Source organism: Typopeltis vanoorti, chromosome 18 (assembly GCF_054136105.1).
Source record: "Typopeltis vanoorti isolate ZY-2024b chromosome 18, IOZ_Tvanoo_1.0, whole genome shotgun sequence".
Taxonomy (NCBI): Eukaryota; Metazoa; Arthropoda; class Arachnida; order Uropygi; family Thelyphonidae; genus Typopeltis; species Typopeltis vanoorti.
This window is the reverse complement of record NC_143566.1, coordinates 13,259,724-13,285,994: the sequence shown is the minus strand read 5'-3', so window position 1 is coordinate 13,285,994 and position 26,271 is coordinate 13,259,724. Positions and strand designations below refer to the sequence as shown.

At 35.2% G+C, this 26,271-nt stretch overlaps 1 protein-coding gene across 2 annotated transcripts in view; it reads right to left on the bottom strand.

Moving 5' to 3' along the window:
* Positions 1-11,486: 11,486 nt before the first annotated feature.
* The window catches only part of LOC150096497 (ubiquitin domain-containing protein UBFD1-like), a 205,522-nt gene continuing 190,737 nt past the window's right edge, over positions 11,487-26,271 (bottom strand). For both annotated transcript variants that reach the window (XM_090408183.1, XM_090408182.1), the window contains exons 9-10: positions 17,781-17,863; positions 11,487-12,567 (exon numbers count right to left, since the gene is read on the bottom strand). In XM_090408183.1, the coding sequence (XP_090264309.1) occupies positions 12,457-12,567; positions 17,781-17,863 (194 nt within the window). In that variant the 3' untranslated portion in view covers positions 11,487-12,456. The remainder of the gene's footprint in view (positions 12,568-17,780; positions 17,864-26,271) is intronic.

Genomic DNA, 26,271 nt, shown 5'->3' with positions numbered 1-26,271 from the left:
AGGAATAAAAAAAAAGGTGTTAGCTGATTTTTTTTTTTTTTTGACTATCTGTACAGCAAGCTGGTCCCATGAACGCACGCATCTGCAGTCATAAAATATACTTCGGCAAGGAAGGTAATGGGAAAGCACCTTGATCATAATCATCTCCCTAGTATGGTAGCATACTACTACCCCCCCCCCCCCCCTCAGCCGAATGGCTGAGGGAATAGAATAGGACTATCTATACACCGGTTTTTGTTATTAACAACCCTGTAATTTTTCATAACTTAAAATAACAGGGGTATGGACAATTATTCGTAGATAGTGTAATGTTCAAGAACTACACATCTATTTTTCTGCTTTAACAAAACGCTTAGCGTATTGAAAACATACTTATAAAATAAACATTTGGAACCATCAAATCCAACTAGTGGCAAGTATGGAATATTCTTTTAGAAATTGGGGATGATATTAATTAATAGATATAAAGTATCCATAGCTCAGTCGATATAGACGAAGCTCTTTGATCTGAAAGAACTGGTTTCGATTTCCTTCAGTGACGTGAGAAACCTTTTTGATGAAAGTTGAGTTAGCTTGTCTCATACATAATTAGGGGGTTGTTTCACTGGGAAAACCGGATATATCGTCCCCAGAACAGGTATCCCGTGAACATACACGGATTAGTCATGAATACGTCGTTAAGGGATGAAGCAGATGCATGACGAATAATTCACCATAAGACCCTCGTTAGGGAAGGGGACTCAACCAAGCTAAGGGATGGATGGGAATGTAACAGGCCGCTAGCCTATATGTAAAAGGAAGAATATTAGTGAAAATATAGACTGTAGAATGTGCGGTGGGAAAAACTCCATGGTGGATTCAGGAAATTAAAGAGGCAGTGAAAGAAGAGAAGAAAGCAAATCAAAAGTTCCTAGCAAATAAATCAGCTTGTGCTCTTAGAGAATACAGAGACAAATGTAAGAAAGCTAAACACTTTGTAAAACTAGCTAAACAAAAGTCATGGGAAGACTTTGGTAAGAACATAGAAAATACATATCAAGAAGGTGGCAAAACATTCTGGAGGTTGTTGAAGAATCTCAGAAAGGAGGAAAGAATGCTGTAAAAGGAATTAGAGATGATAAAGGTGACATGAAAACTGGAGAAAAAGGTATCCTTGAAGTATGGAGTAATTACTTCGAAAAACTGCTAAATGAAACAATCATTGACAGCACAGTGGTAAAAAACACTAACCAGGCAAGCAATCAGGAATACATATCCACACTTGAAGTAGGGAAAAGCTGAAATGTGGAATGGCAGCTGGAGTAGATGATATTCTACCAGAAATGCTCAAGTATGGAGGTATAAAGGTCTTACAGTGGCTGCATGGTTATACTTCTAAAAAGTTCAGAAGGCCTGGACAGAGGGACGAATTCCAGATGATTGGAGTAGAGCTCTCATAGTACCCATATATAAAAAGGGAAATAAAACTGAATGTGACGAATAGAGGTGTTTCTCTGCTGAGTGTTCCTGGTAATATTTTTGCAAGTGTACTTGAGAAACGGTTGTAAAGGATTGTGGAAGAGAAGCTTGGTGAAGAATAAGCTGGATTCAGGCCAAATAGAGACTCTCAGGATCATATTTTCACTTTATGACAAATAGTTGTGAAATCACGGGAATATAACAAAGATCTTTATTTAAGTTTTATAGATCTGGAAAAGGCATATGACAAGGTGCCAAAAGAGAAGCTATTCAAAAAGCTACAGTCGTATGCTGTCAATGGAGTTTATCAAGCAATACTCTTTAACTGAGTTGTAAGTCAGTATTCAGAATTGCAAAAGTATAGGAAGATGGTTTAATGTTAAATCTGGTGTGATTTAACATTAAACCATCAAGGATTTAACAGTCAAGATTTAACAATCAAGGATGTACATTATTCCATCTGTTATTTATTACCTACATGGGTCACATTATGAAGGAAAGCGGTATTAAACCTGATATCAAAATTGGAGATGTTTATCTCAGCTCTTTGCTTTAGGTGGATGTTGTTATACTTCTAAATAAATCTGCTACAAGTCTGCAAGATTCCCTGACTAAATTGAATAATTGTTGCAATAGATATGGTATGATGGCCAGCTATAACAAGACAAAGACAATGAAAATAGGCAGAAACATTGAAAATATCAACCTATAGAACAAGTAAAACATTTCGCTGTTTAGGCACGATTTTTAACGAAGATGGGAAATTAAATGTGGATATGGACAACAGAATCAACAAAGCTGGTATGGTAGGAAGTCAACCGAATAATTTTATATGGAATAAGAGAGAAATTAGCCAAATCACTAGATCAGCTGTATACTAGACTGTGTTCAAACAAATTTTAAATTACGGATCTGAGAGCTGGGTTAGAAGTAAAACACTTGGCTAAAGACCGCAGATATGAGAGTCCTGAGATAGATTAGGGGCGTGAACAGACGGCATCAATGACAATATCATATTAAAAACAAGGTTATTAGGAAAGAACTTGACATTGTTAGCATCAACGAATGTGTTAATAGAGCTAATCTCAGGTGGTATGGTCACTTTCCACCTAACAGGTAACAAATTGATTTGGAGGAAAATTGTAGATAGGAAGTTAGTAATGATGTAAAATATATCATATCCTGTAAAACCCTTGAGGATACATGTCGGGAATTTGATGATACTGACGCTGGAATGCGAGTGAAATGTGTACTTTCGAATACACGCACTTTTAAATTAGGCAACTCTTCATAGGAAAGCAAAGTGATAACCTTCAATCAATAACATTATATTATTGATTTTAAACAAATTGCAGTCTCTTGACAATGACACCAACTTTTCCAACATAAATGCAAGAAAAGCAGGGGAAGACTCATTTCGACTGCGAATTCAGTCAATGATCCAAACTAAATTTCAAAATCAATTTCTTTTTTTTTTTTCTGTCAGATATAACAATATCATCCTTAAAATTGTATGCTACTGAAAGAATATACTCTTTTCAGTGTTCTAGAAGACATACTCGTATACTGTATGTCATTTGAAGAATCATGATGAAAGTGAACTATTGCAAACTATGTAGTATAATACATCTTGTAGCTCTCACAATATATTTAGCTTCTTCGATGTCGTTCGCCAGCTAAAGTAGTTTTTATTTGAAACTACACAAGCTCTATAATGCCACAAGAAAGACTATCAAATCTAGAGAAATGCTAGAGAAAACGAAATATTGGAGCAGGCACAATAGCAAATGCCATAATGAATTTCGTTTCCAATTCAGCAAGACGTGTAACTACACCCTCTGTCCAAAAATAAACTGAACTTTTCGAAAATAGAAAACTAGTGGCGCACCTGTTGTATCTTTTTGTTGTCGAAAGCGGCAACCTTCATTAGTGTTGTCTACTGTTTATGACATTTGTTTCATTAGAAGCCAAGTTATAGTGCCAAGAGTGACTGTGTTTTGACGAAGGGTTGGAAAATGAGTCTCAAACAGAGAGCTGCGATTGGCTTTTGTGTTAAAATTGGTAATAAAAGTTTTACTGCAACACATCAAATGCATCAAAAAGCATACGGTGATGAATGCTTATCCAGTACTCAAGTTTACGAGTGGTTTAAGTGATTTTAAGGTGGATGTGAGACGCTTGAGGACGACGAAAAGCCGGGTCGTCAAATACTGGACTGAGCGAAGTTAACATCCAAAAGTTGCGTGATTTCATCAAAGAAAACCCGAAATCGTCCGTGAGATTGATTGAAGATGAATTAGGGATTCCAAAATCAACTGTGCACAACATTTTGACCGAGGGTTTGGGCCTTCGTAAATTGAATTCGCGATTTGTTCCCCATAAGTTGACCGACTACCAAAAAATGTATCGAATTGAACACTGCAAGGACTCACTTCCTTGAAACGATCGTTATTGGTGACGAAACGTGGTTTTGAGTATGAACCCGAAACAAAGCGCCATAGTGCTGAGTGGAGACCACCAGAAAAGGGGCATCCGAAAAAGTCGCTTGAGAAGTCAAAAGTAAAGACAATGCTGATTTGCTTCTACGATTCCAAGGGCATTATCAGCAAAGAATTCGTTTCGCCTACCCAAACGGTCAATGGCCAGTTTTATCTCGTTTTGAAGCGATTGATAGCGAGAATTCGTCGCGTACGGCATGAATATCGTGATGCAGGCAGCTGGTCACTCTTGCACGATAATGCACCATCTCATCGTTCTAACCCTGTGAGACAGTTTTCGAACAAACTTAAGTTTGTGTGTTGGATCGCTCGCTGAATACAGCGAGCGATCCAACAACAACTGATTTAACACCTGTGACTTCTCTTCCCCCGACTTCATTAGCCGATGAAAGGAAAGCGATACGACACCATTGAAAACGTTCAAGCAGCAGTAATTACGACCATGAATAGTATCCCAAAAACTGACACAAAAAACTCATTTGACTGTGCCAAACGTTGTATCGAAGCTGTGGGGGAGTATATTGTTTGAAATAATTGGCCTGTGTTATTTTCTATCAAATGTTCGGTTTCCTTTTGGACAGAGGGTGTATTTAATAAATTATAGTTAGGACTTCGAATTAGTTCATATTATGGTGATTAAAAATTCGAATTTTCTGTTTTTAAGCTGATTTGTATTACATTACTGAGAAATAAATATTTAAATTTTTTTTCTTGAATTGGCACTTTTTTATAATTTGCAAAAATGTGCCATATGATGCACCCAGTGTTCATGATATATATAAATATCTCTGAACATAATGTATTAATCATATCAAATGGTAATATCTTATCACCCCTGTTTTCTTCTATTTATCAAACTGCATGTTACAATGATCTCACTCTATCCTTATATAACCAACATTCCAGTCCTGATATCATTTTTGTTATTTGCTTTTTTGCTCACTTTAAAAGTTACATCATCTTAATTCATGATCATGATGAACAGAACTGAGCACAATAATCCAAATGTGCTCTGATAACACTATTATTGAATGGAACCACCATCTTATTGCAGATAGTCAATGTCACTCTCAATAGTGCAGTAATTTTCTGCAAATGGGAAGCTACATACTTTATTGATGAACTATAGTGAAAGAAATAAGTGATCATGGGGCGATGGTGGATTGAAATTTCAAGTTCATGAACATCACCTTCGCAATATTCCTGAACTTCAAATTTATTACTTCACCATGAACAACTGATATTTATCAAGTAGTGAACTGGACTGGAAATTTATTATAAAAGGCAAACTGTTGAACTTCAATTATTACATTCTGTATGCAAATATTTACTAATTTCTCCAGAATCTTAACAATTGGAGAAATACAAATTAGTTTATACACTCATGAGCAGTTGAATTAGATACCTGCCTAGTAGCGGGTAGCACCCCCTTTCGCTTTGATGACAGCGGGGATGCAGCGTGGCATGGACTCCACAAGGCACCGGAAGCATTGGGGAGCGAAACTCATTCATGACCGCTGCACTGCCTCCCACAATGCACAGAGATTGGTCGGAGCAGGGTCCAGGGCACGTATATCTCTCTCGACAGCATCCTAGATGTGTTCAATAGGATTGAGGTCAGGGGAGGGGGAACAACCAAGCATCCTCATGTCTGTGAAGTGTTCATCCACAATTCGGGAGCAGTGGGCCAGTGCACTGTCTTGCTGTATGTACAGGTCTTCTGCAGGGTGCACATCTGACAACAGGTCCCTGTATCGTTTGTGGGTGAGGGACAATAGTAGATGTACCAGGGGTCCCATTTCACGCCCCACTGGCCTGAACTGTACCCTGCTGACATGAGGGATCCATCGCTTCATGTGCTTGGCGATGCACTTGTACCCTGCCATCGGTGTGTACCATGTGCCTCGACTCATCAGTCCAGGTGACCTTTTTCCATGCGTCGAGGCTCCAATGGCGATGTTCTTGCACCCATGCCAATCATTGTGCCTTGAGATGTGCAGTGAGCAGAGGTATCCTAGTCAGGTGGTGGCGTCTGTATCCCATAGTGATGGTTCTGAATGGTGTGGCTGCTCACACGTTATTCAGCATTGAATTGGTGAGTGATCTGCGGTACCATCCGAGCTAGCCGACGGCGTACCCCGTCATTGACACATTGTACACCATGGCAGTTTTTCCTGGCGGCTGTGGTTTTACCTGATTCCATGTATTCACGGTACAATGGACACAGTGGCCCGTGAAAATCCCAGTGCCTGCACAACTTCGGAGATGGAGTGCCCCATACTTCTGGCTCTGACTGCGATAGAATTCGCTGAGATCTTGAGCCTTCCCCATTCTGTGATTGATTATTACTCAGATGATCAGTACAAGGTCTGACGACATTCCCGTCACGTGTCACTATTACATTCGTCGGGGAGACCACAGCACCATTTCGCAAAACATGGCAGGTATCTCTAATTCAACTGCTCATGAGTGTAGTTTGCTTTCATTCTATCGCTTTCCTCATGCAATGGTAATTGCTTATCCTTCCAGAAATAGATTGGTGGTATTGTCAGGTCTTTAGCACATTTCCTTACAATATGTGGTGAAATATACAAAGTGCAGACTCAGTTGCAGGGGATGAAGAAATGCATGGCCTTATGGGTGACTTGAATTACCCAAACACTAATTGGTTAGAAGAGAAATCTCACATGAATGAAGAGAGATTTATTGAATTGTTGTGAGACAACTTTCCCAAGCAGTATATGAAAGAAGGAACTCAAGGTGAGTGTGTTAGATTTGTTCACAGCATCAAAAAGGGTCTCAGTTAAGAATATGACTATTTTACCACTAGCTGGTGACAATGATCATACTGAACTACAAAGCTGGAAATTATCAACTTAGAATAACATCTCTGGTCTCATAGTATCAGTTACTAATTGGGAAAAAAGTCAGTAATGCATGGGAATCTTTAAAAAGGTGTTTAAATAAGGTGGTATCTGAATGTATCACTAGTATTAGAAGAATAAATATAGGTTGATATGTGAAATGGATGTGCAACCTTATTAAGCAAGAGATCCACAAGAAGATGATCAGGGCGGCACAAAAACTTGTATCTAACTACCAACATATCAATATCTCTGGTGTAGTAGTTGAGATTTTAGAGATGTTGATAATCACTCACATAAAGAAATGGGTAGACAAACAAGCTATACTCTGCAAGGAGCAGAATGGGTTTACTAAAGGAAGGTATGTTTTAGCAATGGTGAGATCTGAGATCAAACTGGTGAGATCTTTCTAAGCAATAAATACAAAATGTTATATTCAGGCAATGACAATCAAGGAAAAGAAGGAGAAGCCATAGTATTCAACACAAAATACGAGGCTAATCTTCTTGAATGGCAGTCAATCTCAAGTACAGTAATGTGGGCAAATACGAGAATGGGGAACTGGACAATGAGACTTATTTGTGCCTATGGTCCCACAGAAGGTTCTACTAAGGTAGAAGTGGAGGAATTTTTTGATGCTTTAGAAAAAGCAACTGACACAATGAAAAATTGGTCCTTGTTGGGGATCTAAATAGCAGAGTAGGAAATGATTGTGAGACATACAAAAATATTTTGGGAAAATTTGGAGAAAAGAGCAAAGCTAATAATAATGGCAAATATCTGTTGGATTTCTGCTCAGGACATGGACTGGTTATTACTAACACCATGTTCCAACATAAAAATGTGCACAAATTCACATGGAGAGAAGAGGCTAGGAATAAGAAAAGTCTCATTGACTATGTTATTGTTGATAGTGATGTTTTCTCCCTGGTGCAGGGCACCAGAGTGTACAGAGGATTTGAAATTGGAAGTGATCACTATTTAGTCTTGAGCAGGATAAAATTGAATTTCATATTGAAAAGAATAACATGTAAGAAAGTTTTAAAGCGAATAAAAGTTGAGCAGCTCTCAGATGTGAACTGTAGACTAAAATACAGAAAGATTATTGAAAAGAAAATGAAAGAGTGTGAGAACAGGAATCAAATCTTGGAGATTCAGTGGAAAACTCTGAAGAAAACATTGATTGATTCTGCCAGAGAGGCATGTGGTGAGGTTGTGTGCAAGGATAAAAAAATCAGAACTCCCTGGTGGACACAGGAAGTTAAAGAGGCAGTGAAGGAAAAGAAGAAAGCATATCAAAAGTTCCTGGCAAATAAGTCAGCTTTTACTCTTACAGAATACAGAGACAAATGTAAGAAAGCTAAACAGTGTGTAAAACTAGCTAAACAAAAGTCATGGGATGACTTTGGCAAGAATATAGAAAATAAATATCAAGAAGGTGGCAAAATATTCTGGAGGTTGTTGAAGAAGCTTAGGAATGGAGGAAAGAGTGCTGTAAAAGGAGTTAGAGATGATAAAGGTGACATGAAAATGGGAGAAAAAGATATCCTTGAAGTATGGAGTAATTACTTTGAAAAACTGCTAAATGAAACAAGCAGTGATAGCACAGTGGTAAAAAACACTCAACAGGCATACAGTCAGAAATACATATCTATACTTGAAGTAGAAAAAGCCATTAAAGGCTTGAAATGTGGAAAGGCAGCAGGAGTAGATGATATTCGACCAGAAATGCTGAAGTATGGTGGTATGAAAGTCTTACAGTGGCTGCACTGCATAGTTCATAAAGCTTGGACAGAGGGACGAATTCCCGATGAGTAGAGCTCTCATAGTACCCATATATAAAAAGGGAAATAAAACTGAATATGAGAATTACAGAGGTATTTCCTTACTGAGTTTTCCTGGCAAGATCTATGCAAGTATACTTGAGAAACGGTTGAGAAGAATTGTGGAAGGAAAGCTTGGTGAAGAACAAGCTGGATTCAGGCCAAATAGAGGCTGTCAGGATCAGATCTTCACTTTACGACAAATAGTCGAGAAAGCATGGGAATATAACAGAGATCTGTATTTAAGTTTTGTCGATTTGGAAAAGGCATATGACAAGGTGGCAAGAGAGAAGCTATTCAATACGCTACAGTTATATGGTGTCAATGGAGCATTATATCAAGCAATACTTAGTCTTTATTTGAGTTGTAAGTCAGCAGTTAGAATTGAAGGAAGTACAGGAAGATGGTTTAATGTTAAATCTGGTGTGAGACAAAGATGTACATTATCCCCTCTGTTATTCATTATCTATATGGATCACATTATGAAGGAAAGTGGTATTAAACCTGATATCAAAATTGGAGATGTTAATGTCATCTCTTTGCTTTATGCGGATGATGTAATACTTCTAAATAAATCCGCTACAAGTCTGCAAGATTCTTTGACTAAATTGAATAGCTGTTGTAATAGATATGGTATGAAGGTCAGCAATAAAAAGACAAAGACAATGAAAATAGGCAGAATCATTGAAAATGTCAACTGTGTTGTGAATGGAGAACCTGTGAAACAAGTAAAACATTTCAGCTACTTCGGCACGATTTTTACTGAAGATGATAAATTAAATATAGAAATAGACAACAGAATCAGCAAAGCTGGTATGGTGGGAAGTCAATTGAATAAATTCATATGGAATAAGAGAGAAATTAGTCGGAACACTAAATTAGCTGTATACAAGACAGTGTTCAAACCAGTTTTAACTTATGGATCTGAGAGCTGGGTCAGAAATAAAACAATTGACCAAAGACTAGAGACCGCAGATATGAGAGTCCTGAGAAAGATTATAGGCGTGAACAGATGGCATCAATGGCAATATCATATTAAAAATGAGGATATTAGGAAAGAACTTGACATTGTCAGCATCCAGGAATGTGTTAGCAGAGCTAATCTCAGGTGGTATGGTCACTTAAATAGAATGGGAGAGGAAAGATTAGCAAAACAAGTGTTCTCTGCCAGGTTGGCAGGAAAACGACCCAGAGGAAGACCAAGATATAGGTGGATTGATACGGTACAAAGTGCCTTAGACGATAGAAATATAAGATATGATAATGTTCGAGTCTTGACAAGTAACAGACTGATCTGGAGGAAAATTGTAGATAAGAAGTTAGTAATGATGTAATATTTTCATGTAGTACTGTCATATCCTGTACACCCCTTGAAGGTACATGGCAGGAATTTGATGATGATGATGTTTTAGCAATTTTCTCATTTTTATAACAATGTTACGGCCGAGTTGGATAATGGGAATTGGATACAATATGATAATGTGGATATTGCTAAGACATTTGATAGGATACTACATGAAAGGCCATTGCATAAACTGAGGAATATGGGAATGGAATATAAACTCTTGACATGAAACAGTGGATGGTTAACAGACAGATATCAAAAAGTGGTATACAGTGGGTGTGAAATCTGCCAGCTTTAAGGTGACCAGTGGTGATCAGGGTTCGGTCCTTGGATCACTATTGTCCAATCTGTACATTAATGACATTAGGAAGGGTATAACAGGAGATGAGCAATTATTTGCCAATGATGAGAAGATAGGCAGAGCAATCAGGGATGTTACTGATATCTGGCACTTACAACATAATTTGAATAGGCTAGAAATTTGGGCAAAGGAAAATGGCTATCATGTTTACTGCAAGTGTAAAATTATGCACTTTGCTGGGATGGGATTTCCAGCAGCATATTATCTTAGTAGGGTTATGCTACAAGAAACTGATGAGGCTAGGGTTGGTATAATGGTGGATAGGAAGTTCAGAGGTCACGTAGCAAAAAAGTTGCAAACACAACTCAGAAGATAATTGCGATGTTGAAGCAAAACTTGACACGTAAAGATAAGGAAGTCATTTTGCCTCTTTAGAAGGCCTTGATAAGACCACACCTGGCATGGATTATCGTATGCAGACTTAGTTTCTTGGGTTTCAAGGGGAATAAAGAAGCTGTGAAAAGAGTGCAAAGAAGAGTTTACAAAGAATATATCCAGATTATGGGATTTATATTATAACCACAGATTGTATGTGACTTACAGACACTGGTTAACAGGAGAAAGAGGGGTGATATGACAGAAGTCTATAAACTTCTGAATGGATGTTATAAGATATCATCCAATGAAAATTTTCATTATATGGAAGGTGGGAAGAGAACATGGGGGCATCCATGGAAGTCAAGTTTGTTCGCAGTCAAGAAAGGAGCAAAAGCTAGGTTTATATCTCACAGAGCAATGAGTGAATGGAATAGTTTGCCTTTAGCAGTAGTAAGTGCATCTAATGTGAATGAAGGGAAGGTATGACAGCTGGTTTGGATGATTTATAGCCTCTCTCAATAAGTCCTTGACTCCCTGGAGGTCTCAGATAATATTACAATAATATCATCATCATCCAGTCCCCACAGCCTTGCTGATATCTAATATAACCTGATTTATAAAGATCTCCTAATTACAAAAGATCTTTCTCCTAAACTTAATTGAATTAGATTTCACAATAACTCCATGGGCACACATTTAATCCCATCTATACATAACTTTTTTCATTAATGAAAACATAATATATACTATACTGTTCTTCAGGTTTTTTTAATTAAAAAAAGTCAAAAATTGTTGTGATATCACAAATAAGAAAGCTCATTTCAGAAATGTAATAAATAAAGTTTATTAAAGTGGGAACTATTATATTCTTTCACTACACAGAAATGAAAATTAAGTGCATAATACACCATAATCATTTCAGTCATGTGAGGGGAAAGAGAAAAAAAAAAAAGGCAAGCACTCAAGTGGTATAATAACATTAATAAAAACTAACACTTTTACTAAATGCAGCAATCATATTCAAAACTGCTTAGAAAATTTTGTACATTTGTGAACAGCAGGCCAACTATAACTTAACAAGCACTTGGGATTAGAAACTGTAAACATTTTGTGCTGTTTAAGAACTATGTAGCCCAAGGGTGATATAAAGAACTGCTTTATAAATATTAACTGTTCTAAATTAGACATTTACAATATAAAGATTAATTGCTTGAAGATTAACACTTTACAGGTTTTAATATAAAATTTTTGTACAAAAATACTGCTTCCAAACATATAAAAAAAGAAATTTACTTTAGGACAATATAGTATATTGCAGGAACTGCACTGTTACATAAACAAATATTCACTATGCTATGTTTAATACAGCAGTAATTACAGAAAGGAAATCAAATGTATTAAAAAATAAAGAAAGAAAAAAAAAAGAAAAAAGCATATAATTTAAAATTTAGAAAAACATGACTACAGTAGCTACCTTCAGAAACATTACAGAATAAAATAAAAATGCTTTAAGCTTTAGAAAATCTGTGGTAACACATAGTACAAAATTTGCTTCTCCTCTTGTCCTTTTTTTTTTTTTTCCAAACACATTTCAGTGATATGTACCACTCCAAAGAAACTTTTTCTATCATAGTTTAACTCATTTCAAAGCACCTTGAAGCTGGCTGAAAAACTTTGAGCACTTGCTGTTGAAGTCTTGTTTCTAATCACCAGCATTAGTCCAATAAATCAACTGGCTAATAAAATTACAATAATAAACTTTTTTCCTGTACATTTTTTTATATCACAATCAGAAATATTGCCATTTTCCTAGAATTGCATCTTTTATAGCATCCACATATTGTGCAGGTACCCAGTATATCCAGTACCTTGATGCTTCTGTAGGACCTAGTTGTATACCCTATAAATACAGATCAATATGAAACACAATGCTTGTATAAATTGCATTCAAATAAAAAAAGAAGAATCATAAACATATTAGATGATTATGTAATATGGCAATCCTTATACTACAATGCTTATCTAAGTATCAGCATCTGTGTGTGTGTGTGTGTGTGTATCATTTTTGATTCATTCATCCAAATCTGAAATAGTACTAGTATATGGTGAATCACTGAACACATTCAGCAGTCAAAATATCAAACCAAAGTCCTAAGAAACATAACAGAAGGAAATATTAGGCTAAATGACCACATTCTTGAAGTAAATGATACTCATGGTACAGTATACTGATACTCTAACATAGTGAAAACAAGCAAATTGCTCTTCAATTCCATAAAAGTCTAATATCTGCAAATTAAATATTATCACCACATATAACAAAATGTGTCTGTACAACACCACCAGTCACAACATATGTATAATATCCAAACATGGAATATCACTCCTCAACGAGCAGTTAATATCATCAACAGCTTTGGAACAACATGACTTCAAATAATGCTAGTATATACATGGCAAGATCAGCATTGTCAGCATTAAGAATGTGCCATTCTTGAAGCAAGCAAAGATCTTTAAATAGAAGCAATTCAAAAGAAGTCAACTGAGATGGTAGTGACACTAACTTAGAAATCCAGTTTCACTTACGTTCAGTGTCTTTACAGGACTAATGGACACAGAGTAAGAGGAAGGCCAAGAAAACAGTTTTGGAAGATGAGATTCATGAACTATCTGACATTTGCCACTTGGCACAAAGCAGAGCAACTTGACTCCCTTTCATCCAACAGCTATCTCCATGAGTTTTTGTTACAAGAATATTTCTGTATATATTTCTCTATTCTTACATGAATAAATAATGGTCAGCCTAAAAGACATGAAAAAACTCATATATGTTATCACTGACACATGATGATTTTAACACATATTTTCAGTTCTAACAATTACAGGCACGTCTTGACTCAGTTCTGGGGGAAAATCAAACTTTCTTCTGTGCTATTATAAGCAAATGTTACGGATAAAAATATTCAAAATCACATAAAAATTCAATAAAATAAAACCTTTAAATTAACACATTTAATTAAACTATGGTTTCCAGAATTGTAATTGGCCTGAAAACACTGGCAGATTGGACAGGGCCAACAATGATATACAATGCAGTGACAACTGAAAACATATTTCAGCTACATTTAGAATCAATGCAGAAATTATATATTTTGAGAAAATATTAAAAAAATCTTTAGTACTACTTTGTCATCTTTCTATGTTTTTAGTATTTACTATTAATGGTTCATATTTCATATATTTTACCACTGGGAACAAAATAAACCAACTATTAGTAATTAGTTTATTTCTATTTTACATTACTATATATATAGAGAGAGAGAGAGAGAGAGAGAAAACTGTATTAAGTTGTATTTGATTTTCTTTGAATAGATGGTTACTTTTGCATTATGTCGAAGCACTCTTTAAATCTAAACATTTTACGATGCCTGCATATCCTTATTATTGATCACATTTCATTACAACAAAATCACTATAATCAACAAAACAGTTTATAATTAGTGGACTGTCCAATCAATGATAACTGATAAAAAAATAGAAAACAATTACAACATAAAGCATAGCACAGAATTAGCATTCTGTAAATAAAATTGACCAACTCCACTTCTGATTTTTTTTTTTTTTTTTTTTTTTAAACTCCTCAACTAAAAATTTTCACTAATCAATGATAAACATGGGAACACAGCTTTCAAGCCCTGGAGATAATCAGGTAAGAATTTATAATATACACAAAAATGTGCTATGCAATAAATAAATAACGTCAGCTACTGGAACAAGCTCCAATTCAACATCTAAAAGAAGGAGAATAAACCCAACATCAGAAGAACTGAAGACAGGAACCATCAATATAATGAGCATTAATAGAAAGGAAATCTAAATTTCAGAAGAATTGGAAAAGTACCATATTGACATTACTGAGACAAAGAAGACAAAAACAGGTGAGATCTTACTAAATAATAACTATAGGATGTTATTTCAGGTAATAATGATCAAGGAAACGAAGAAGTAGCGATAGCATTCAACACCAAACATGAAAATAAACTTCTTGGTTGGAAGGCATTTTCAAGTAGAGTTATGTGGACAAACTTCAAAATGGAGAAATGGACAACGAAACATATTTGTGCCTATGGTTCCACAGAAGGTTCTTCTAAGGAAGGATTTTAAGTAAACCATATATCTGGGGAAGTCGAGAAATGAAGGGTTTGAGTTTTTTTGTAATGTCCGACAGCCAGGAAAATACTTTAAGTAAATTTTTTAACACTTGCATTTTTGTAGGATCACGGTCTAGTGGGATGTAGGTAGTAGTGTGATCTCAGAGAATATTATCCATTTTCCGATTATATTCCGTGGCAATAAGGATGATATCACTACCCTTATCCACTCTGGTGATGACAATACTTTTATCTTTCCATAACTTTCTGAGAGCAGTGAGTTGACCAGATGATAAATTACTTTTTGGAGGTGCTGACTGGGATAGGATATTGGCAACATCAAGTCAGATGTTGTTGGCTATTTTTCAGAGCTAAGTGACAGATTCAATGTGTTTGGTCTCTAGAGCAAGGATTCTGCACTATGTAGAAATAAATTTAAAATATGACAAAAAAATATAAAAAATAATTGATAAAAATGGGGGAAAAAAAATCTTTGGCCCAGCAATGGTACAAATGTGCTATAGGTTTCTAATAACCTTATGTGGGTGGGAACCACATAAAAAAAAAAAAACTTATACTTCTGTCTTCTAAGTCACTTTTTACTCTATCAATCCATCGAGAACTTGTTCTCCTCTGGGTCTTTTTTTTCTGCCATCCTCGCAAAGAACATTTGTTTTGCTAATCTTATTCTGATTTAAATGCCATGCCTCCCAGTATTGGCTCTGCTAACACATTCCTGAATGTTAACAATGTCAAGTTCTTTCCTAATATCATTTTTAATATATATCATATTAAAAATAATGCCAACGATGCCATCTGTTCACACCCCTAATTGTTTTCAGGATGCTCATATCTGTGGTCTCCAGTGCTCAAGAGTTTTATTTCTAACCCAGCTATCAGATCCATAATTTAAAACTGGTTTGAACACTGTCTTGAACAACTTTGAACAATTTTGATATACAACTAGCTTAGTGTTTCAACTAATTTCTCTCTTATTCCATATAAATTTATTCAGTTGACTATACATACCAACTTGGCTAAGTCTACTGTCTGTTTCGAAAATTAAATTACCATCTTCATTAAAAATTGTCCCTAAATAGCCGAAATGCTTTACTTGTTCAATAGGTTTTCCATACAGAATGCAGTTGATATTTTCAATGTTTCTGCCTATTTTCACTGTACTTGTCTTTTTGATGCTGATTTTCATACCAAATTTATTACTGCAGTTATTCATTTTAGTTAGAAAATCCAGCAGACTTGTACTGGATTTATTTAGAAGTATAACATCATCTGTATAAAGTAAAGAGCTCAGATTAACATCTCCAATTTTGATATCAGGTTTAATATAATATGATGTGTTCAATATAGATAATGAATAAGAATGGAGATAATGTACACCATTGTTTCACACCTGATTTAACATCAAACCAGCTTTCTGTACCTACATTAATTCTAACACTGCTGACTTACAGCTTAAATAGAGACTATGTATTGCTAGATATAATGTCCCACTTACACCATATAACTGTAGCATTTTGAAGTGCTTTCCTCTTGGCACCTTTTCATATGCATTTTCCAAATCTATAAAACTTAAATACAGATCCTTGTTATATTCCCATGATTTCTCAACTATTTGTCTTAAAGTGAAAATCTATCCTGACAACCTTAGTTTGGTCTGAACCTAGCTTGTTCTTCTCCAAGCTTTCCCTTCACAATTTGTCTTTGCTGTTTTTCAAGTATACTTACATAAATCAGACCAGGAATACTCGAAAGGGAATTCCCCTTGAATTCCCACATTCAGTTTTACTTCCCTTTTTATAGATGGGCACTGTAAGTGCTATACTTCAATTATCTGGATCTTGACCAATTATCTCTGACCGGGCCTTCTGAATTATGCAGTAAAATTTTCATACTCCCATATATGAACATTTCTGGTTGTTTATCATCGACTCCAGCTGCCTTTCCATATTTCATTTGATAGCATTTTTACTTCATATTCCTGATTGCATTCATATTGAATGTTTTCTACCAGCATGCATGCATGCATGCTGGTAGATAAATATATTCTAGATGTCTGGAGTAATTATGTTCAAAGCTTGCTTGTTACATTTAGCAAGCTTTTAAAGTAATTACTCCAGACATCTAGAATATTTTTATCTTCCATTTTCATGTCACCTATATCATTTAATCCTTTTTAAAGTACTCTTTCCTCCATTTCTGAGCTTTTTCAATAGTCTCCAGAATATTTTACCACTTCTTGATGTTTATTTTTTATGTTCTTACCAAAGTCTTCTCATGACTTTTGTTTAACTAGTTTTACAGATCACAAGTTGACTTACTTGCCAAGAACTTTCGATATGCTTTCTAATTTCTTACCAATAAAAAACCATATTCATTTTTTTCAAATTTTGAAACAACTAAAATTATCCAGCATCAGATCTACTTTTCCATGATTTTTGCTAAACTTCCAATCTAAATTTTTGCCAATCTAAACTTCCAGCTATCCACATTCCTCCTAACTCATGTCACCTGTGTGTGTGTCATACAAACATAGCCAGTCTAGTAGGCTGACTCGGTAGAGCTTCCACTCTCCAACTAGGTCTGGTGTGAATCCCATGGCCACAGGTATGTCTTTAGGAGGTAGATGAACTCCAATGTCTGGTGTGAGACCACTATCTTATTTACTGGTGACATGAAGTGACTTTAAAAAGTTATGTGTTCATTTTTGTTAAATCTTAGCCTGACCATGGTACTAACATACAATAGATTTACAACTTTCATAGGAACAAAAAACATGAAATAAACTCAACATTTTCTATTTATCTTATATTTCTCAGTGAGAAGAAAACTGTTCAATAGAAAACCATTAATGAAGTTCTGAGAACATTCTGAGAAATGGTTATTACATTTTTTAATAATCCTCCAAAGTTTTATAAAATATAAATTAAACAAAAATCTGTACCATTATGTGATACTCCTCATGTTCCTCAATAGGTTCACTTACTACATTTTTTATTGAATTCATGGGTATCTTGTCTGTTCTCTCTGAAAATGAAAATAATCAAATACTTGGATAATTTATAACCTTTAGAAATGCATTGAAATAAAGTATCATCACAATTAAAAAGTTGTTCATGACTATTTTCACACTACTGTAACCACTATGAAACGCGATGAAACTCTTGAAGGGCTCTTTGAAAGCTTTCTTTGAGACATCTTAAAGAAAGGTTTCAAAGAACAGCTCGAAATAATATTGATAATAATAAATAATAATGAAATAGCATTTTGAATATTTAAATGATGACTATAAACAAGGAATCTCCAACCAGAAATGTGTAGGAAGAAGGTGCATATCAGAGTGAACTTTAGAATCTCCTTTTCCAGAAGATCGGTACACAATAAATAACGGAAAAAACTCACGTAGAAAGATTATTTATTAGTATAATTTTCGCCTGTGTGTCACAGGCATCTTCAGTACATTAAGCTCAAAATTAAACACTAACTGACAATTCCAAAAAGCGCCACCTAAGTAGCTGGTGTAAGATAACTAAAAAGGTCAATAACTTTCCTTAAAAAAATAAAAATAAATAAAAAAATAATACAATAAAAAGTTAGGAAAGATTAGCTGATTTGTAAAGTACTATCTCCCATAAAGGGGACAGACATAAGCTGTCGGATCTGTTTAAGTTAGGAGAATGAAGTAGAGTTTCACATGTTTCTTTATAAAGGCGTTCCATGAGAAACTGACTTTTGTGAAGAACTCATCTTTCTCCAATGAACTCTGTGTCTAGTGAAGATGGCATGTTCAGAAAGTCCAGACTTTTCAGGTTTAAAGTATTCAATATAAGATTGGTGTTCTTCTAGCCGAATAGAGGCGGATCTTCCGTTTGTCCGAAATAAGATAATCCACAAGAGCACGGAATCTGGTAGACACCTGGATGATTAAGATGTGGAAGCTTGTCCTTAGGAGAAGTGAGAAAGGTGGAGATTTTTCTGAACGGTCGAAAGGCAACAAAAATATTCAGTGGTTTTAAAACTTTTGCTATACGTTCACTGATGCCTTGTACATAAGGGATAGTAATGCGCGTTATTTCCTCTGTGTTTGAAGAGGAAGACATATTAAAACTACTCAAAGTTCTTTTAATGAAGCAATTCTTATAACCATTAGATAGAAAGGAAGAAGTTATGTATTGTAGTTCTTTCTGTAAAAGATTGTCTGTAGAACAAAAGGAGTGGGCCCGATGAACCAGTGTTTTAATAGTTCCTGCCTTTTGACTGGGATGGTGGTGAGATTCCGCATGGATATGAGTCTTCTTTCTATAAACTGAGAAATGTAGATTACCATCTGGTTGGCAAAGAATTAGAAGATCTAAAAAGGCTAACTGCTTATTTGATTCTACTTCTAGGGTAAACTTGATCCTAGGATGAAATGCATTTAACTTAGTGAGAAATTGTTGAAGTTCATCAGAAGAGCCATTCCATACAGCAAAAATGTCATCGACATATCTGAACCAATGCGTAGGTCTGGGAGAAATATTGTCAAAGATACGTTGTTCAAAATGTTCCATAAAGAAATTGGAGATAGCAGGAGAAAGAGGATTACCCATTACTGTTCCTTCAATTTGTTGATACAACTTATTTTTAAAGGAAAAATAACCAGACTTTATTACAAAATCAAATACGTTTACAATGTCCGAAGGAAATTCCTGTTGTAGTAATTCAATACTTTCCGAAAGAGGCACATTTGTAAATAAAGAAACAACATCTAAACTGATCATGATATCAGAAACGTCCAAATGAAGATCTGAAATTTTATTTTTGAAATCCAAAGTATTTTTTATAAAAGTATCAGTTCTTCTAGTGGAAGAGGAGAGTAAATTTGATAAAAATTTTGAGATTTTGTAAGTGGGGCAACCTATACAATCTACGACTGGTCTCAATGGAATGCCTGGTTTATGAACTTTCGGAAGACCATACAGTCTAGGTGGACGACCGAAGAAGGTTTTAAGTTTTTTCTTTTGATCTTCATTCCATGTAGATACATTATCTATAAGAGAATTAAGCTTCTTCAATTGACTCTGGGTAGGAACATGTGAAACTCTACTTCATTCTCCTAACTTAAACAGATCCGACGGCTTACGTCTATCCCCTTTATGGGAGATAGTACTTTACAAATCAGCTAATCTTCGTAACTTTTTATTGTATTAATTTTTTTTTTTTTTTAGGAAAGTTATTGACCTTTTTAGTTATCTTACACCAGCTACTTAGGTGGCGCTTTTTGGAATTGTCAGTTAGTGTTTAATTTTGAGCTTAATGTACTGAAGATGCCTGTGACACACAGGCGAAAATTATACTAATAAATAATCTTTCTACGTGAGTTTTTTCCGTTATTTATTGTGTACCGATATGTCTACTCACGGTTTACCTCTTTTAAAACTTATTTTCCAGAAGTTATCTGCTGCTCACAGAAGTTTCAAGGGCAAAATAAGATAGTTCAGACAGTGATTTCATATCAGTCAAGAAAAAGCTATCGGCTAGCCAACCGATTTGCTTTGTAACAGCACTTTCATAGGCATAGCCACTCACTGTATTTCTGCTCGATCATTGGTGATAATAAACCACTTGATCAAAGACATCAGTCTTTGATAGAGTGGCTTATCACCAAATTCTCAGATCCATAAGATAAAATTTGTTTGAATGTTTGTTATGCTGCTTGCATTGATATTTTGGCTGATTTCTCTCATGTTAATATAAATACGCTTATTCAAATACTCCTTCCCACAGTACCAAGCCAACTTATTTTAATATTTATTTCCATATTTAGCTTGCTACTTTAGCTAAAAATTTTACATGAGCAAAAATGTCCTTTCTGCTCTACACCTTACGTTACACCTACTTTCAGAGTTTGTACTTGAATGCTCATTTTATGAAAATTTTATTAACTATTTAATTTAGTTAGCCTTGAAAAACTTGCAGCAAATTTATTTAAAAAGACAGCATACTGTCTATCAAACACAGACTACACATTTTCCTCGACTGGAGACTAATTTTTCACAGAACTTCAGTTGTAAGAAAAAGTAGGAGTGAACATAGACATACACGGTACTAATGTACTATAAGTTGATCAACCAACCTCTCGTGTATGGGCTCAACAGAAAGTAAAAAAAAAGAATAAATGGCAGCATCATATACCTCTTCTCAACTAATTTCTGAGAGAAAGTTGATTGAAAAATACCTAATTTATGAATTTGTTTCTTTTCATTATATCTTAATGATGACTGTTCAGAAAAAAACAAATTTCTGCTAGGAAAATTATTATTATTATTTTTTTTATGTATTTATAAATGAATTATTTTTCCATAAAGAAATTTGATCGAGTTATTTCAAGGGCATAAAAATAACTTCCATTGAGTACGAAAAATAAAATTAAATCCAATTAGTTTTTTTTTTTATTTTAGAAGTAATAAATTCCTCATGATAAGTTAAGAACAAGTTCAGGCTTAATCTGGTAGAGTTTATTTTTAGTCTATTGATTCCATGATGTTTGCCGCTATGATAATTTTTGTCTTATAATCTGGCAGCAGTTGGTGTAAAGGAAAGGCAGAGATAATGATATCTTAAAGATATGTGCACACCTAGCTACAGTAACTTCAACCTTGTTTCTCTTTATCCAATGCTGTTTGGGGTCCAGCACAGGCAAATGTCCAGATGTGATGCCTTCTTATTTGATAGAACAAATACTGGATCCAAAAGAGCACTGCCTGTAGGGAGCATCAATTGATATAAATAATGTACCTTTTGTAGCATTTCGATTTTATGCAATTTAATGCCAGTTCTATGGCATGCAGCTCAGTAGTATATAAGGGGAAGCTGAAAACTTCTAATAAACATTTAGAATAAAAATAATATGGTTTGTGCAACAAGGGAAAGACTTTTTTCTCAGAGGATTGCAAATGAATGCAGCATTGCTATAACAAGTGTATAACACTTCATTGGGAATATGTAGAATAATTTCTGTTGCACAAATCATATCTGCTCTGTATGCCTGAAAGAGTAGCTGGTGGAGTGAGGGAAGGATGGAATTTTTAATTAACTTGCCTGACAGGAATGATGCCACTGTTTGTTCTTTTGTGAATAAATGGTACATGGATTTTATTGTGGTAGCATACAGTTAAAACAGCTGCTGGTGTTCAAGTGATAAAGATGGTTCAAAACTACAAGTAGGTGATGTCCGAAATGCTCCAGTTGCAGTTTCAGACTGCATGCTGATATACAAGATCTAGCTATTAAATTGTATTGTCTCTGGCTTGAGACAATGACTTGAGTTCATAGACTTGAGATCTATGATCTCTAGATCTTGACTTGAGATCATAAACAAGTCTTGATCTGAAGTTTATATTTTGGGTTTAATGGTGCAAGAACATTTAAGATCATGCTATGTCAGAACACGTGTACTAAGAAGAATATGTTGGTCTAAGAACTATGTATATTATATTATTATTACGTAACACTTCCAGGGAGTCCAAGGACTCATCAAGGGAGGGCACCTACTCTACAGCTATCTCTACCATTCAATCCACCAATTACAATGAACTGCAATTACTATCATCATTATCATCATCATCTAAACCAATGCCAGCTACAGCCCACCACCAGTATTTTCACAGACAACCACGAACATCCATGCCCATGGAAAGATTCAAACCCGCAGCGTTCAGGCTGAAGAGCAGATATACTAACCACTTAGCTAACCAGGTTGGTGTATAGATCAAACTAACAAAAGTATTCATGAATGAAAGTTTTTAGAAGTATACTAGGTAACAAACAAGTAAGATGCCAGTTAACACATGGGCAAAAAAAATTGTAAAAAAAAACTACAAAAAAAAATATTAAAACACACAAAATGTACATCAAAACAGTTTTTAAAAGCATATTTACAATAAATTACACTAATAAGCTATACGAGATCGTAAATATTAATGCTTTGTAAAAATTTAAAAAAACAGGATGACAGTCAATGAGTCTGATAAGATCTGCCTAAGAGTATAAGATACACACAGGCATGTTTTCACCGCCCTCAGTAATGTTGGTCTGGTTGGCCCAGTGGTTAGTGTACCAACTCTCCAACCAACAGGTTGTGAGTTTGAATCCTGCCATGGAAATGAATGTTTGTGATTGTCTTTAGATGGAAGATGAATTTCATCACCCAGTGTGAGACCAGTATCCTGCTTATTTGGTGGTTTAAAGGCTTAAAAAAGTTCCATGTCTGGCCTCCAGAGCAGAGTTTCTGGACAACGTAATATACATTTTTTTTTTTATTACACATACACACACACACACACACACACACACACACACACACACACACACACACACACACACACACACACACACATATATATATAAACTGACAAAAAAATATAAAAAATCATTAGCAAAATGTACAAATGCTGGTTTGAAACTTTTTGTTGGTGGGAGCAACATAAAAAGAAAGAAAAAAGGAGTGCATAAGATGATAATGACATGCACAGCCAAGCGACAACAACTTTCTCTGTTTGAACCTTGTGCAGGTTAGAATGCCATAATTTAATTTCAGGCTTAATTGGGAAGAGCTCATTATTAGTCTCTCTGTTCTGTTCCAGACAGACCTTTGAAACAGACCTGTCAGATGGTGGATATTTGAAAATGAGGTGACCTAGCTGCAGTATCTGCAGCCTCGTTTCCTTTAATCCCAACATGGCTCAGAATCCAACAGAAGCATACATCAATGCATAGCTTCTATAATGAAAGAAGTGTTGAATTTGAGAGAGTACTGGATGTGTTAGTAGCTCTAGACTTTATATCATCTGAAGAAAACTTTGTGAGTTAAATATATTATGTACTTTTGGTAGTGATGCAATCTGATGTATTTTAGTGCAAAGAGTTTTATGGCAGTCTGTCAAGCATTGTAGAGATTCTCCAATTGTGGCCAAAAGATACTTCAGTATGTGGGGTGCTCTACATAGATTTCATATTAGTTGCATATAAGAGAAACAGATGTTGGTCTCAAAACAATGGTTTGTTTGCCTCAATGTACAAACCAGGAATAGGTAACAAGAGAAATGCTCCAGTTGCAATTTAGTGACTTGAGATCTATAGTCAGGTTTCGATCTTATCCATGCCCTGTACAAACAAAGCAAAGAAGATCAGTCAGCACCCAAGCAGGTGGAAGGTAAAGAATATGCAAAGAATATTCTTTGCTTTACAGAACTTGTCTTGGAACTGACCTGTGAGGAAGGAAACTGAGTTTGTTTGCTGTCATATATCAGTCCCAAGAACATCTACGGAGTTCTGCTGCAAATATCATCTTCACAGGATCAAGGTGACATCTGGAGAAAAAGTGCACAAAAACACCTTCAAGTGTGAAAATTTGCAAGTGCTCATTTTGAGAAATGAATAATGGAATGCTGCAGCTGTCTTTCTATTACCTTCATATTACGTGAATGACAGAAGATGGTAAAATCGTCCAATTATAGAGCATTATTTACTTCCACATTATATCCGGTTTGAAAATTATCATCATCATCAAATTCCTGACAACTACCCTCAAGAGTACAGGATATCATGAGAGTATTACATGAAAAAACTTACATTTTTTAGTGTATCAATCCACCTATATCTTGGTCTTCCTCTGGGTCTTTTTTTCCTGCCAACCTGGCAGAGAACACTTATTTTGCTAATCTTTCCTCTCCCATTCTGTTTAAGTGATCAGCAGAGCTAATCTCAGGTGATTAGCTCTGCATGTTAGCAGAGCTAATCACCTGAGATTAGCTCTGCTAACAATGTCAAGTTCTTTCCTACTATCCTCATTTTTATATGATATTGCTACTGATGCTAGTCTTTGGTGAAGTGTTTTATTTCTAACCCATCTCTCAGATCCATAATTTAAAATTTGTTTGAACACTGTGTCTTGCTAATTTCTCTCTTATTCCATATAAATTGATTCAGCTGACTTCCTACCATATTAAGCTTTGTTGATTCTGTTGCCTATATCCATATTTAATTTACCATCTTCACTAAAAATCATTACTAAGTAGCTGAAATGTTTTAATTGTTCTATAGGTTCTCCATTCATGATGCAATTGATATTTTCAATGTTTCTGCTTATTTTCACTGTCTTGCTATTGCTGATTTTCATACCAATTTTTTTTTAACAGCAGTTATTCAATTTAGTCAGGTAATCTGGCAGACTTCTACTGGATTTATTTAAAAGTATAACATTATCTGCATAAAGTAAAGATCAACATCTCCAAGTTTGATAACAGGTTTAATACTGCTTGTCTTCATAATGGGATCCATATAGATAATGAATAACAGAGAAGATAATATACATCCTTGTCTAACATCAGATTTAACATTAAACCATTTTCCTGTACTTCCTTCTATTCTAACTGCTGACTTACAATTCAAACAAAGACTAAGTATTGCTTGATATAAAGTAGCATTTTGAATGGCTTGTCTCTTGGCAGTTTGTCATATGCCTTTTGCAGGTCTACAAAACTTAAATACAGACCTTTGTTATATTCCAACAATTACTCAACTATTTGTAAAGTGAAAATCTAATCCTGACAGCCTCTATTTGGCCTGAATCCAGCTTGTTCATCACCAAATTTCTTTTCCACAATCCTTCTCAACCATTTCTCAAGTATACTTGCATAAATCTTACCAGGAAACACTCAGTAAGGAAATGCCTCTGTAATTCTCACATTCAGCTTTATTTCCCTTTTTTATATATATGAGTACTATGAGAACTCTACTCCAATCATCTGGAATTAATTCCTCTGTCCAATCCTTCTGAACTATGCAGAAGCCACTGCAAAATTTTCGTACCTCCATACTTGAGCATTTCTTGTTGAATGCCAACTATTCCCACTACATTTCAGGCTTTTGATAGCAATTTCAATTTCAAGTATGGATGTGTATTCCAGATTTCATGCCTGTTGAGTGTTTTTTCTTTCCACTGTGCTGTCATCGCTTGTTTCATTTAGCAATTTTTTAAAGTAATTACTCCATACATCAAGGATATCTTTTTCTCCCGTTTTCATATCACCTTTATCATCTCTAATTCCTTTTACATAACTCTTTCCTCCATTTCTGAGATCTTTCAACAGCCTCCAGAATATCTTGCCACCTTCTTGATAGTTATTTTCTCTGTTCTTACCGAAGTCTTCCCATGACTTTTGTTTAGCTAGTTTTACAGTCCAGATTCAGGCCAAATAGAGGCTGTCAGGATCAGATCTTCACTTTACGACAAATAGTTGAGAAAGCATGGGAATATAACAAAGATCTGTATTTTTAAGTTTGGTTGATCTGGAAAAGGCATATGATAACATGCCAAGAGAGAAGCTATTCACGATATGCTACAGTTATATGGTGTCAATGGGGCATTATATCAAGCAATACATAGTCTTTGT